This window comes from Cryptotermes secundus, unplaced genomic scaffold (assembly GCF_002891405.2).
Source record: "Cryptotermes secundus unplaced genomic scaffold, Csec_1.0 scaffold669, whole genome shotgun sequence".
Classification (NCBI taxonomy): domain Eukaryota; kingdom Metazoa; phylum Arthropoda; class Insecta; order Blattodea; family Kalotermitidae; genus Cryptotermes; species Cryptotermes secundus.
The window spans coordinates 578,054-593,678 of NW_019726235.1; the positions used below are offsets into that span (position 1 = coordinate 578,054).

The 15,625-nt window shown below is 39.9% G+C and overlaps 1 protein-coding gene across 5 annotated transcripts in view; it reads left to right on the plus strand.

Moving 5' to 3' along the window:
• LOC111864081 (probable ubiquitin carboxyl-terminal hydrolase FAF-X) overlaps nt 1-15,625 on the plus strand; it is a 115,994-nt gene that overhangs the window by 48,551 nt on the left and 51,818 nt on the right. For all 5 annotated transcript variants that reach the window (XM_023851074.1, XM_033751321.1, XM_023851072.1 and 2 more), the window contains exons 17-23: nt 3,123-3,363; nt 5,509-5,646; nt 5,735-6,028; nt 7,944-8,098; nt 8,375-8,681; nt 8,768-8,984; nt 13,767-13,893. In XM_023851074.1, the coding sequence (XP_023706842.1) occupies nt 3,123-3,363; nt 5,509-5,646; nt 5,735-6,028; nt 7,944-8,098; nt 8,375-8,681; nt 8,768-8,984; nt 13,767-13,893 (1,479 nt within the window). The remainder of the gene's footprint in view (nt 1-3,122; nt 3,364-5,508; nt 5,647-5,734; nt 6,029-7,943; nt 8,099-8,374; nt 8,682-8,767; nt 8,985-13,766; nt 13,894-15,625) is intronic.

A 15,625-nucleotide genomic window follows, 5' to 3' on the forward strand; every position in this document is an offset into this window, starting at 1 on the left:
CATATTCAGTAACGAAACACGTTACAATATATATATATATATATATATATATATTGATGACTTCTAAACACATTAACTAACATTTTAGTGAGTTCAGTTAAGTTGGTATCATCTAAAATAAAAAGTATGTTGCATTATAGGATCACCTCTGTGATCTAGTGGTCAGAGTTCCTAGCTACAGATCCAGAGGTCCCATGTTTGATTACATATGTAATCAGACTTTCTGAGAAGTAGTGGGTCTGGAACGGGGTCAACTCTACCTCGTGAGGATAATTGAGGAGCTGTTTCAAGGAAATAGCATCTCTGGTCTAGAAAACCGAGATTAACGGCTGTGGGGATCCGTTGTGCTGACCATGCGACACCCTCTATCTGCTAAAGTTGGCAGTAACTTCACTGACAAGTGGCGGTCGCTCGCTCGGTCAGTATAGTTCACTTGTGGACCTCAGGCCATGGGAATTGTGTTATAGACAGAAGAGAAACTGCAAGTGATACTTCAGTGCAACAGGAAGCTGAAATATAATACAGCCTTTGTCCATAAAGTTTTGAGACTGAGTCTGTAAAAAATACGAAATTCAACTTTTTAACTAATGGTTCATGTCCCCTTCAAAATAGTCCCCTCTGCAGTCAAGACACTGTTGCCAGTGTTTTGGCAAGTCCTGGAAGCAGCTGGTGAATGCCTCTTTCGGAATGGCTGTGAGCACCGTTGTTGCAGCCGCTTGAATAGCCTCTATATTCTCATGTCACCATCCTTTCAGTGTTTTTTTTTCAGTCGTGGAAGCAAAAGAATTGCATGGATAGAGGTCAAGAGAGTACGGGGGATGTTAAGGCACAGTAATGTTGACACTTAGAGCTGTGTGTGGTCTCACATTGTCATGCAACAAAGTTCACTGTCCAGATGCCCATAGGTCAGGACAATGATGTAGAAGCGCCTTGTACATACACCTGAGTACAGAGATGTAAAATTCTTGGTTGGCAGTTTGCCCCTGAGAAACAAATGTGTGATGAACAATACCCCTGGCATTGAAAAAAATGATTATCATAGTCTTTGTTTTTATGGCTGCCACCTCACTTTCTTTTATGCATTAGAACTCATTGACTGCCATTCTGCGCTTTGCCTCTTCATCTGAGGTTTGTACTGGACACACCATGATTCATCTTCGGCAATGATACTGTTGACAATCGTGGAATCATTCTGTGCCTCGTGTAACAAATCACCACAAACTGAAGCTTGCGCCTCCTTTTGATCTGGGGTGGGAGACTAGCCTGCCATTGAGTTTTCGTTTACTCACATCCTCTTGCAAAATTTGGTGGCAGGACAACTTATTGATATTTAGGGCATCAGCTAACATGCACACTGTAACAGTATGGCCTTCCCATACCATGTCTTTGGTGCAAGCCATGTTGTCTTCGTTGACACAGTTTGATGTTAACTTGCTGTTCAAATTGAATCTACAATCATATTCAAGAAACAGTAAATTTCTCCTATTTCAGCAAATGTTTTTGAACGAGGTTAAGCAACCATATTGTCATGTGATAGAGTGACTATAGATGGGGTTTTGGCGTGGTAATTTGATTTATTGAACACTTACAGATCAAAACTCAAGTAACTATAGTGCTATCGCTAATGCACACTCAGCAGTTCACTACAGCACACGCTAAGTCTTCTCAGTCTGCTCTGTCTTCGCTGGTCACCTGGTAACAGCTTCTAATGCTGTGGATCCTTCAGCTTCTGTATTTATGCTGTTACTGGCCAGTGACTGTCTCACCACTATACTCTAGACTTGTTCTGTTTGTAGCACCTTGGCACAGACTGCACAGAAAACACCTTTCCCAACAATTCTTCAGTTGTTGCATTACACAGCTGTCGAACTGACTGTGTGGAGAACACCGTTTCCCAGTTAGTCCATTTGTTCATGTTAGGAATCTGTTGCTGCCATTACCTAGCAACTGCCATTGTTTACAGAGTCATTACTTAGCAACAGGTCTACATACAGCAATAATTTGCTTTCTTAGCTGGTTGCTTCAAAATGTGCACAGTAGAGTCATGAATCCACACCTGCTGCCCATAACTTTAACCATAATGGCCATGTCAGTATGCAAAATGACGAATATGGAACAATGAAAAGTCTCATACCTTTATGCAGCGTAAGAGTAATGGTATGCGCACGGCAAATTATTGGCCTGACCTTTTTCTTTACAGGAAATCAGATTGATGCATGACTGACACTGAATTGCTTCTTCAGACAGTTAATGCTTGAAGTAAGACTGTATGAACATTTGCAGCAAGGTAAAATAGCAGCATGTACTTGAGAACAGGGTAACCTGTGAAGTGTCCACTGATAGTAATTACTGTGATCCTTAACATGAAGGGACACTGAAGTGATAAGTATGCAAGAATAACCCGTGTGCACTGCTAGAGCTTTTCAGAATGAAATGACGCATATAATTGCTTCAGTTTCAAAGGATGAATTTCATAATATGTCACAAAATTTGTTTACATGCTGCAAGGTATGCTTTAGGGCAGAAAGTGGTCTCTTTGTAGCTGTTTTTGTAAGGTATGGTGTAAGTCATGTCATTATAATAATGAGTAATGAAATATTGATGTGGGAGTCAGTGAAGTGTGTACCATTGCCTCTGGTCACGCGGTAGCCACTGCAGTTGCGCTTTTGCCTCTGTGTTGACAGTGTCATCCATTCTTACACTGTGACTCTACAGTTATGTAATAATCTACTACCATGCTGTCAGAAATAGCATTTTTCTGTGTTAGTTGAACGGTCTGTATTTACCATTAGGGTCACCAGCTTTCTGTAACAACATTTTATGGGAAAGGTGAAGTGTGTAGGATCATTTGGCTGTAACTGATCTGTTGATTGGGAAAGCCTGATCTTCATATGCAGATAGGTATTGTCGAATGTTAGTGGCCATTTATGGGGTTTGGATTGGTAGCATGACTAGCCTTCATTCTTTGTGAGTGAAGACTGTTGTCTTTGTGCTGTTGAGTAAGCAGACCTGATGCAACTTAACGAAGATTTAGAAGTTTCATCACCACTGGTTAACACAGTGCTCTTTATTTGTAATTGGTGTGGAATTACAAACCTTTTGTAAACATATTTTAATTCCAGGGCCTGCAGAGGGAAACACCTAGCGCTACTAGTTCGGTTTTCGAATACTGGTCGAGCAGTAGATGATGTGGATATTTTCACACACAGTAATGACACACTAGCGTCCCTACGTAGGCAGATTTTACGTCGAATCAAGGCAAGTGGGGCTAATGTAAAGCTGGATCTCTTCATCAATGGGGAATTGCTGGATGCAGTTGACGACCGTAAACAGCTTTCTCAGATTCCTCTTAGAGACAAAATGGTGAGTTCATTATCCACTGTACACACTGTACAGCTCTTTGTTGGCATAACTGAATGTAAAAGTTGCATGTGGGATATGTGGGTGCATGCAAATTAGATGCATGTAAGTCTAATTTTTGGTGCATTTATTATGAAAATTGTAACAGTGTACTGGTTACCTTCACCGTATATTGCAGTGCATTTTTCGCTGTGTAGTCCGATCTGCCAACGTTTAGTAAACCACAGCAACAGAAACGTTCTTAGTGATATTTTGAGCTTGGGTTATGATTGTCAGCAGTGGGTGTGGTTACCCTAACCCCCAATACCTGTATGCCTTGGCCTTGCCAAGCATGGTTCTGCAGAGTGCAGTGATTTTCAGGAAAGTGACTAGGGGAAGGTTTGCTGTACTATCATGGTGACTCATGACATTACATTGTAGAAGGTTGATCTTGACAGGAAGCATATACAGATAGAGTTTGCTCAAACAGATGTAACCTATTGTGGAATAGACAGGGTTGCCATGCATTCATTGCACCTTTGCTTTCTGAATGCACCTGACCTTTCAGGTATGATGTCAGGGATTTGCACCATTACCATGATATAAATTATTGACTTAGAACAATGTTTCATGTAGAATTTGTAGGCATGTGTATGATCTATTACGTTCTAAATTTTGACCTCGTAGCCCCAGTGGTTATTTAGTTACCACTATGAAACCAAAGGCTAAATATGGTTTTCATGCAGCTGCTACTTTCTGTCTTATATATTACATTATATAGCTAAATGAAATTTATATATTTTTGAGATACTGTACCTAATTTCATGACCCTATTTTAAGTGTAACTCCCACCTCACAAATTTGTGTGTCCGTCACATTTTTTTTTAGTTATTTTTATTTCTTGCTGTGGGGTGAGACCAAGTCCTCTTGATATGTTGCCCACTAATTGGCCTGATATACCAGACCTGAATGATAGGTAACTGTGGATCATTGGGTGCAATGAGAATTGGCAGAGGAAACCAAAATACTCAGAGAAAACCTGCCCTAATGCCACTTTGGTCACCCCACCTGACCTGACGTGGGATCTAACCCAGGCTACTGCGGTGGAAAGCCGGCAAGTCCAGTATGTTATTAATATTGATTGTAGGAAATTCAAAAGGTATAAATTTGGGTGGGGTTAGCTTCTGGTGGAGTAATGTTTATTCCAGATTTTATCACAGTCTGTTAGTGGTTGCCAAGTTTAAACTGACTGACAGAGATGACCAGCCCTGTGTACATTTGTTTCCCGCACATGGTGCAAGAAACCTGTAATAGCATAACAAGTTACATGAATCTGATTTCAAAACTGTTATGTTTCTGAATCAGTGGTTGTACATCTCTGCAGGTCCTTCAGCTCACAATTTTAACCAGTAGAAAATGCTTATGTAATTTTATACATACACATTTTTTATTTATTTATTTAATGATGCTTTCAGCAGCTCAGATTGTACTTGAGAACAGGGCACTGAGGAGAATATGTGGACCTCAGAAGGATGAAATACTAGGAGGCTGCAGAAATTAGATAATGAGTAGTTTAATAATTTGTGCTCCATGCTAGATATTATTAGAGCGATAAAATCAAGGAGGGTGAGATGGGCAGGGCATGTAGTATGTGTGGGAGAGAAGAGAGGTGCATGCAGAGTTCTGGCGAGAAATCCTGAAGGGAAGAGACCACAAGGATGACGTTGAAATAGAGGGAAGTGTATAAAATTAAAGTTCATCTGAAAGAAATGGAATGTGTGAGTGTGGACTGGATTCATCTGGCCCAGGATAGGAACTATGGCAGGCTTTCATGAACAATGTAATGAACATTCAGGTTCAGTAAAATACTGGAAATTTCTTGAGTGGGTGAGCAACTGTTGGCTTCTCAAGGACTGAGCTCTTGGAGCCAGCCAGCCAACTTGGACTGTACAGTGTGAAATGATAGGAGCAAAACTGGGTAGTGGATTGGAAAGGATGTTTTTCCTCCTTCAAGGTCATCTCCCAGCATTTGCTTGGAGGGGCTGAGGAAATCACAGAAATCCTGGGAAATCACAGAAATCCTGCCAGGATAGCCAGTGCCATGACTGGAGTCAGGAGCATTACTGCTTGGGTCAATTGCTTGGTATGTATACATAGATTTGTTTACAGTTGCTGTCAGCCAAGCTGTGCCAAGTGAATTCAAACATGCCAAGTTCCCCAGATAGCAGTTCAGACAGTTCAACAAGCTCACCACAGCATCCTTATGATGGACCCAACCTTGAAGCAGAGAACAGTTTACCTGGGGTGGTAAGTATGTAGTAGTTGTGTAAAAGTACTCCATTTTTTGAACCTGGTTGATAAGGATTCTCATAGCACGTGTTGGCACTTGTTTCAGTTGATGTCACAGCGACCACATTGTGCTCAGTTCTTTTTCCAACTGGCAGACTTGGGCTGCAAGCTGCAGTACCCACCTCTGCGGGATGGGGCCCGCATGCTCCTCAAGCTCATCCCTCCAGACATTTACACTGTGGAATGCCTTCAGAGTTTGTTTCAAAATCATGCGAGGGCTAGTACAAATGGGGCAGCTGTCATTGAGCAGGGCAGTCAGAACATGTCACCTGTATCATCTACAAGTGTAGAAAGTCTTTTCTTTGGAACCTCACCTTCACAAGTTTTGTATCATCTAGAGGTAAGTGTGGAATTTAAAATTATGGCAGTTGTTAAAATTATGTTAAGAGGCATCATGAGCTGTAACCTAAACTAGGGAAAAGCAGTGGACCATTTTGTTTGAAATGCAGTTTGGCGGGAGGCAGTGAGTTGAGAAAATAATGAACTTCAGTGGATGCTCCCATTACCATGTTCACCGCCGAACTTTTATTCTGACTCTGACTAAGAGTCATCTTCAGTTCAAGCCACAAACACATTTATGAATTATATATCATAAAATAAATATAAATATTTATTTTTTGAAGTGCTGCTATGTATGCTGGACATTTTAAGAAGTGTGAACAAAAAGGAAAGATTACCACGCTTAAAGAAATCAGACGTTTTACATGAGAAGGATCTGAGTAGTGCAAATAAAGAGAAGCAACAGAAACTGCTTACTCTTCAATTAATGGAGCAGGGTTCCTCTTGAGAGTTGTGCATCCAGTCAAGGAGTTCTCCACTTTTGTGCAAAATATAATTTTATTGCCATATTCACAGGAACTTGCTGTTGGTCTGTACAAAAGCTAATCTGAGTAATGGAGCATCAGGTGAGCAAATTGTTGTGGTTAGGCTGCAGAATGAGGGAACTGTGTTCCAAGCACAGTGTTACTGTAATAGACTGTGGGTTACAACAATGATCTGCTTTTGTCAGCAAATAATAATAATAATATCACACCAAGTAGAGACAAACGATAAATAAGGACGTTAAAAATACTGTTTGTGTAAGGGATTCTAAGAAATGTTTAAAATTGAGGAAATTATATTGTTTGCGATTGTTGTCACACTCATAGACTGTTAGTGTGCTACAATGTCACATTTTTATAAACGAAACATAGCACATTTCAAACTTACGAGGTTATCATCAGATATGTACTCAATTTGGAACTAATTTTAACCAAGTTTTAGAACACTGAAATAGAAAAGCAGTATGGTGCATCAGTTTCTGAAAGTATCTACCTGATGAACTTAGGATGTCAAAACATAGTGTAGAAATAACATTTATAAAAACTTGACAACCTAGCAAACCAGCAGTCCAAGAGCATGACAAGTTTTTTTTTATGGGGTGACAAATTTGATATGGACTGTCATTATTGTGAGATTTCAGTGGCAGAAGAGCTCGATCTCTTAGAGCATCAAATGTTCTGCCAGGGCTTAGTTTCTGACATGCTGCTATGGTAGGTCCTAAAGCAGTAGAGGGTAGGGAATGGATTGAATGCATTGTTCGCTTTTAGTTTGTTTGTGTGGGGGCGCACGATTGTCCGTGCACGCACACTCTCACCGGAGTGGAAATAATGGTAGCATTGTTGTGTATATATACGTACACTATCTAAAGGCATAGGTTGCACAGTGGTCTGTGTTTATAATTTGGAAACATGAACATCCTCCTCCAAGCTGCTAATAACTTTTGAGCTAATAGGTGCTGATAAAAATCATGCCTTGGGACGCAACCTCAGTGTGTCATGTTACAGAGTGACTTACCTTTCTTAGGATGAGATTATGTGTAGCTTCATGATGATTTGTTTAACGCAGAACTGTAAGAAGACACAATTATATCACATATAAAGATGATTTGCACTACAGGATTGATGTAAGCTGGCATAGTAGTGGAAATTCCTTTATTCTGGGAAGCTTTATGTGGATATGTTTGGTTTTCTGGCATTGGGATATAAGCAACATAACACTACTCTGACTTTTCAAATAGAAAAAGTCGATTTCTTCACATAAATGCATTCAAGATTATCTGTAGAATAATATGTGATAAATCATACTGGTTATTTATTACTTGACTTCATTATCAGTTTTCAACCCTTATTTTTTATGATAGCAAGTTTGTCTTACCTGTGTACTGTTTAAAATAGACTTCTTGAAGAGGTAATCTGTGAATAATTTTGTTTCAGGTGATGTATGCTTTACTGATGCCTGCCCTAGATCCCCTTTCAGACAAAGCATTTGAATTCCAGTACAACTTCTTTAAGAGTGGGGATGCACAAGTTATATTGGACATGTTAACCAAAAACAATTTTCTGCCCAATGCTGATGTTGCCACAAAACGGTGAGAATCCTTTTCTTGTAGGGAGTTATTCACCATATATAGGTGTGCCAGAACAGGAATTTTCATCCTGGGTTTTGAAAACAGTCTTTTGTTTCCACATATGTGGTGAAATAGGGAACAGCAATGTAGTCAGCACATCAGTTGGCATGAACCTATGTTGAAAATCTGCATGTTGCAGTGCAATTGTGCCCTTGCCTTGAAGTTTGTTTTTTTCGGTTCCCAAAAGGATTGTTTGCGGTTAGAACTTACAGTAAGTACCTGAATTTCTGCTTGCAGATCTGCCTATCTGACGGTTTTGAAGATGTGCAAGCTTCTTCTGACTGTGATTGGTCATGTCATGGCTCGTGTCGTCGATGATCCTCAGCCATCACCACCACAGCAGAATGAGTGTGGAGGACCAGATGGGAATGGTCTTGGAAATCTGGGGCTTTTCTCTAGCAGTAACACTTCAACCCCCACCATTAATTCTCCTCGTAGTCCAGTAGCTGTACTCAGGCAGGCCTTACACAGTATACCAAACCAGAACACGGAATACATGTTACGCAGTGTGGCATCAAAACTGGCGCAGAACCTCGCTGAACAGGTGAGCAGGTCTGTTTTGCTTTTATCCCCCATGCCTCCTCAAACAGGATATTGTTATGTGTGATACTGATTTTTTGTTTCTGGCAGCTCGTACTAACAGGAAATGAGGTGGATAGATCACGACCAATGTTTGTTCAGGCACTGGCTTGGGAACTTCCAAATATCACAACAGTGAGAGCCATTATTCGACTGGCTTGGGCAGTGAGCAGTGGCAATCTTCAGCTGCTTAATGCCACTCCTGATGAGTTGCATCGTATGCATGACAAAATGGCTACCAAAATGCCTGATGGAGAGGATGTTCTAGGTATGTGTTATTGTCCCAGTTTATACGGGAAGGACTTCGAATATTTTAGAATGATTTGACACTGTCCAGTGTGAATCAGATGTATATTTATATGATGCTGTTACGTGTTTTGGTCAGTAAACGACCATCCTCAGAAGGCACAACAATATGTTAACACTTTGCGGACCGGCTGCACAATATTATGCTTTTCGCTTTTAAACGTGGCAGACTGGTGGCATAATATTATGATTTTAGGACACGTTATGTTGCAACATGCTATACCCTGCTCTGGCGCCACACAAATTCATAACTGGTGCGTAATAGACCTCCTGAATGTTTGCTTAGTAGTCAGTAACATAACCTCGCTGTTTTCCTATCCCACTCCAAAGGAAAATGCCTTTGTTCCTCTTCAAGCTGTATGTACCAGGCAGTAAGTAGTGCAGTATGGATCAAGGACGAAAGCGGTTGAAGACCAAGCGATCTCTCCGAGAACAAGAAATATCTGACTTGTTCTCCAGTGAGCTATCTGACGTGCCTTGTGAGACATGTAGTGATAGTGGCTCAGACAGTGGCAGTGACAGGGGACAACAAAGAATTGTGGCCACAGACAGTAAAAGTGATAGTAGCTCCGACGAAAATGTGGGTAGTAACATTGAGGGGACAGCCACATGGGGAAAAGTAGACAAACGCCTACTTTGGGAAAGTTTACTGGAAATCTGAGGGTGAAGCAAATTCCATTGGACCCAACGCAAGTGTCTGAAGTAGCAGAACTGATTTTTGGAGATAGTTCCTTTGACATGTTGTGTCAGGAAACTAACAGGTACTATCTCCAACACTGAAGAGTATTACAGAAGTTATATAAGTTGTTGAAGTGGGTGGATGTCACTTCAGCAGAAATGAAAACATTTTTTGCAATAATCTCTTTAATGGGTCATACAAGGAGGGCTAATCTAAAGGAGTATTGGTCAACAGATGAGCCATAAGAGATTTGAACAAATTTGATGGTGTTTGCATTTCAATAATAATGAACTGCAACCACAATCAACAAGCAGGCTTTTCAAAATTCAGCCCTTATTAAACTTTTTTGTTCAGAAATTTCAGACAGTTTATAAGCCAAACCAACAACTGTCTTTGGATGAATCTGTGATTCCTTGGAGGGGAAGGCTTCGTATGTGAACATATAATCCTGGGAAACTTACAAAGTATGGCCTACTTGTTCATGTAGTTACTGAGAGCGCTTCAGGCTATATTGGAAATTTAGAAATTTATTCTGGTGAAGGCAAAAAATTACACGAAACTATTGTTTCCATTTTGGAACCCTATCTTTATCAAAATTACCATGTCTATCAAGGCAATTATTATAACAGTGTGGTAACTGCAGAATACCATCTTTCGAGAAAAGTACGTGTTTGTGGAACAATTAGGGTGAGCAGAGGCCTTCCTCCAGATCTGAAAGAGGTATCTAAATCACTGAAACGTGGTGAAACCACATTCAGGAGGAAGGGGGATATTCTTCTTCAGTCCTGGAGGGATACTCGTGTTGTGAATATGATTTCCACAATTCACAGTTCGAGCATGGTTGATATTCAAAGGAGACATTGACAAGTAAAGAAGCCTATTTGTATTTCTGAGTATAATATGTTCATGAAGAGAGTTGATAGAGCCCATCAATACTTGGCCTATTATTCTCTGTCTCGGAAAACAGTAAAGTGGACAAAGAAAGTTGCCTTGTGGCTTATAAATTGTGCCATTTTCAATTCATTTTTGGTTTGCAAAAATCTAAACTGTCATTTGAAATTGAAATACAAAGCATTTCTGATGAATGTGGCAAAGGCCTGGGCTACAGACCAGATGGTGGCTCAGAACCAGAGTCAGACAGACTTAGTGCGACCGGGCCCATCAACTCCCACCCCACACAGGCCTCATGTGGACCCCCCTGGGCAACTCTCGGGTGATATGCGGAAACATACCCTCGTGAAAATTGTGAAGAGTGAACATTCCATGGGGAAGCATCCTTCTAGGCAATGCCGTGTTTGCGCAGTTCACAGACAAAGGAGTATGACTGCCTACATTTGCAAGTTCTGTGTAATGCCACTTCACAGAGGGTAATGTTTCTAGAAATATAACACTCTCAAGCACTTCTAGGAGCATTGGTAAGTGTTCTCCAAAAATATTAGTTCATAAAATTAATTAGGAGATTTTATATTAATTTTTAAAGTGAACAGTGCACAAGTTAGGGTAGTAGGTTTAAAACTTCCAGTTCCCAAGGTGATTTAAATATTTAAATTGCCGGTCTGCAATGTGTCAAGGAAACTACTATTTACATCGGTCGTAGTACAGCAGAGTGAAACAAACTTTTATATAAAGATCTTAATTAAGACAAATTGTTGAGTTAAAAATTGTTAAAATTCTTAATACGAGCAGTTTAAGATTTTAAATATTTAAAATCTTAAACTGCTAAGGTTTGTAACTTCATGCCTCTTTTATCAACAGGAGATTGGGGAAGATATTGCCGTCCTTAGAGGTCCGGTCTGTGTTTTCCCCCCCCCTTTTTTTATTATACAAGGGGATTCATATAGAACTGGCCCGATGAAATGAGCTGTAATATAAAATATACCATACGGATATTAAAGTAATTTACACATATCTTATCTTGGATTGTGTGCCTTGATCAGAGCAGGTGTTGAAAGTGTCCGCCGTTTTCAAGTAGGCACGCCTCCACCCGCATTTGCATATTCGCCGTGACTCACTGCAGTGTTTCTTCAGTGATGTTCCTGATTTCAGCCGAAATGTTGTCCTTTAAATGCTGTAACGTACGCGGTTTGTTTGCATACACCCTGTCCTTCAGTAAACCCCAGAGAAAAGAATCCGGGCCGGTGAGGTTGGGGGATTTTGCGGGCCACATCATTTTAGAGATGACGCGATCGGGGAAGAAGCTCTCAATCAGTTCCATGGACATGTTGGACGTGTGGCACGTCGCTGAATCCTGCTGAAAATAACCCTGTGTAAGTTCCACATCATCCAGCTGCTGCACGAAATCGTAAAAAATAGGCAGTATAAGGTGCTGTCCATGGTCGTGTCGAAGAAGATTGGTCCAGTGATTTGTAAACCAGAAATGGCACACCACACACCTACTTTTTGTGGGTGTAGTGGTGATACAGCAATCTCATGTGGGTTTTCAGAAGCCCAGATCCTGGAATTTTGTGCGTTTACATATCCTGATAGGTGGAACCATGCTTCATCACTAAACCAAGTGATATCCAAAATTCTTTGGTTATCGTGCATGAATTCCCAAAACCATAAACAGTACCGTACCTGTTTATCTTTATAAACATCACCCAATTCCTGAATACTGGTGATCTTGTAGGGATGAAGATTCATTTTCTTTGCAGCCCATTGACACGTTGTATAAGAATACATGGTTTCCTGGCTTAGACGTCATAATGATTTCTTGGGAGACTGCAGTAATCTGTCCCACACAATTGCAATTGTTTCTTCTGGCATTTCTGGGCGGTTTTTACCACGTTCACTTAAAAGTGTCCCTGTCCTTTCCAATTTCTGAGCCAAGGACTGTATAGTCGATTTCGCTGTCTTCTTGCGAACTCCAAACTTCCTCCTGAATTCCAATTGTGTGTTCGCAATCGAGCCTGTCACCCAGTACGTGCGCACAAGAAACACTCGCTGTTCAACAGTGTACTCCATGATTGTCGCCTGCGCACTGAAGACATGTTTCGGGATTGTCCTTGGCCTTGCAGCATAAGGGCTGCCACTTGCTGGATCATGCGTACACCATTCAACTCAGCATGACCCACAGATTATTATGTCATAATTGTGAGCAGTTATATGCATCACCTGCGGAATTATTAGCAAATTCATCGGGCCAGTTCTAAACGATTCACCCTGTAGTTGGTCAGGAAACTCTTATACATTTGAGTCACACTGGACAGCGTAAAATCATTCTGTAATATCTAACTAGTGTGGTGGACCAGAATGAATAAAGTTAGACTTTGAATATTTCTTGTTGGTTGTAGAAAGAAGTTCTTCCCCAGAAAAGGGTTATTCCACAGTTTTCATTTTGTGATTCACTTTAGCCTTAATACTCATCACTGTAAACTTGTTTGTAACTTACAAGTATGTGTGATCATAGTATTTTGTAAGATTATGGTGCTAAATTGAAGTGTCAAAAGTTGGCAGTGTTTTAATTGAGCATTAATCAAATCTATAATCGGAGATAATTTCTTGCCCTGGAAAACTATTTAGACAATTCTGAAACTTTCATGCAAATTCTGGGAACCCTATGTAACAGCAGCCTCCATTTGCTTACAGAACGTTTCATAACTTTTGTTCTACAGTAATATACCCAGAATCATGGTCTCCTTTCAGTATTTTTGACAATTTGTGTTGTGTTGATTGGATGTTACATTAATGGATGCTTGATCAAGATGTTTCTCCAACAAGAAGGATTCGTTTTTACTTTTTACATTATTTAATTCATTCACTGTATCAGTTTCAGTACCTTGTTAATATTTTTGATTCATCATTGTTCCATTCAGTTCATGATATGATGAACAAAGCGTATGGTTCATGACATCTGTAAAGTGCAAATTGAATTCAGAGACTGTATGCAGGTATCTCTTGAATTCTTTTCATAATGGAGCACAGGAAATGGCTACTAACTGTGTTAAAAAGTGCTAATGAATGGTATTTGTTAATACATCTTTTCTGTGTTGCATTTTGAGTCAGCATGCTGAACCTCATGCCTTGAGTTCTTGGTAAACAGCATTGTTTTTCTTCTGGTTGCAGTCTGCAAAGAAGCATTGGAGGTACTAACAGTGGCTCTGGTGCTGAACCCCAAAACCCTAGAGAGCCTAACGAAGGACAAAATGTGGCATACATTTATTATCGATCTACTCTTGCTCTGCAAGAATAGGTATGTCTTGTGTCTTGAGTTTAATTATTAGGTGTTTTTTACGAAGTTAAAACACTGTGTGTGGAGGTCCTGTCCATCTCTCTGTGGTCAGGTATCAAGACCCGAACCGTAGGGTAGCAAACTGTCTTCATATCTTAGGGAGACTTCCACTAAAAGATGTTAAGAAATTCCGGTTCTTCTTCAGATCAGGCAGAAGTAACAGATACTTTACATGAAGACATGCTTGCTCTTCTGCATGCATCTTGAGTGTAATTTGCTTCAGTTTGCTCAATACAAGAATATCTCAATTTATGAATTTAATTTGTTCCATGAAAACTGTTTATAAGGTAACAATTCATAAATCAAAAAGGATATTCCCATTATCTAAGATGTAGAAGTCGCCAGATTCATTCACGAGTCCCAGAAAAATCCCAACAATTTAACGTATGTTCTAATAAGGACAGTATTACTTGTTTGTGATATTTATTGTTGTACATTAAACTGTATTATTTTATTCATGTTTATTTTCTCATAGGTGGTGCAATGAAACAGTGCAGCTTGTAGCCAATCTTACTGTTTTCTGTACATTATCTTACTTACCAGCACCTCTCACTACCACTTTCACTTGTTAGGGAGCCATGTTTGGCTCAACTAGCAGATACTTGTAGATCAGATGTAAGCTTCAAGAGCACAGCTGATTCTGTATGAGCAAAATGAGGTGCGGACAGACTGGGAAGGTGGGAGGTGCGTGTATGTGCAGATGTTAGTTGTTCATTGTAGTGAAAAATAAGACCATGAAGTGAAAAATAGGTACAGATCAAATATAGTGTTTATAAAATGAGGCATACCTATATGTGACAGAGTGACATGTGTTCCAAACTAAAGTTGTAGAGAAAGAAAGATGAAATGCACATAAGGCAGTTCAGTTTTCTCCATGACAGATTTTGATAAAATTTTACATTGGAGGTCCTGTTTGTGATCTGTCTTAGACCTAGTATTAGCACCTAAACTCTCAGGTGAACGACTTGCAGAAGCTTTGGAACAATCCAAATTTTCAGCCACACTGACCCATAATCAAGTCCACTTTACCTAAGGTCATAAATGGTGTTTATCATGTATAACACACATCAGTTGTAAGCTTATTAAATTGTAAAGAACGCTCTTTTACTGTAAGCGGATTGCAGTATATCAGCATGGCATGGCATTGTGGTTGACAGAAGTACCCACGTTATTCTGCATGTGCACGGGGTCCCAGTGTTTCCTCGACCTAATCATTTTTGAGTAATGTGAACACCAAATGTGGAAATATCTGTATAGAAGACTGCTATGCAAGTATTTAATTAGATAAACTGTAAAGTGTAAAATATTCACCAGAAAACAAAAATCATGCGCACATGCTTGATTTTACTATAATTTCAATTTGGTAGTTGATAAAATGAACATTATAATGATCTGTTATTTCAGTCAGATTCATAGTAGCAGAAATAATCAAGTAGGCCATATGCAGTGAAATATCTAACACTGTGGGAATGATAGATTTGAACTATCAAGGTGAGAAGGGTATGGAGGTACTGCATTTATTTACTCTTGTGTTATAATGTACACATTTATATTAATGTTCGGCTGTCTCCAAGAAAGCTAAAATGTTGCCCTGGTTGGATATGTACAGTACAAAACACCACTCCAAAATGACAGAGGTAGAGAGCTATATAACTTGATAAGAATTCACAAACCACAGGGTAAGACTTGGATC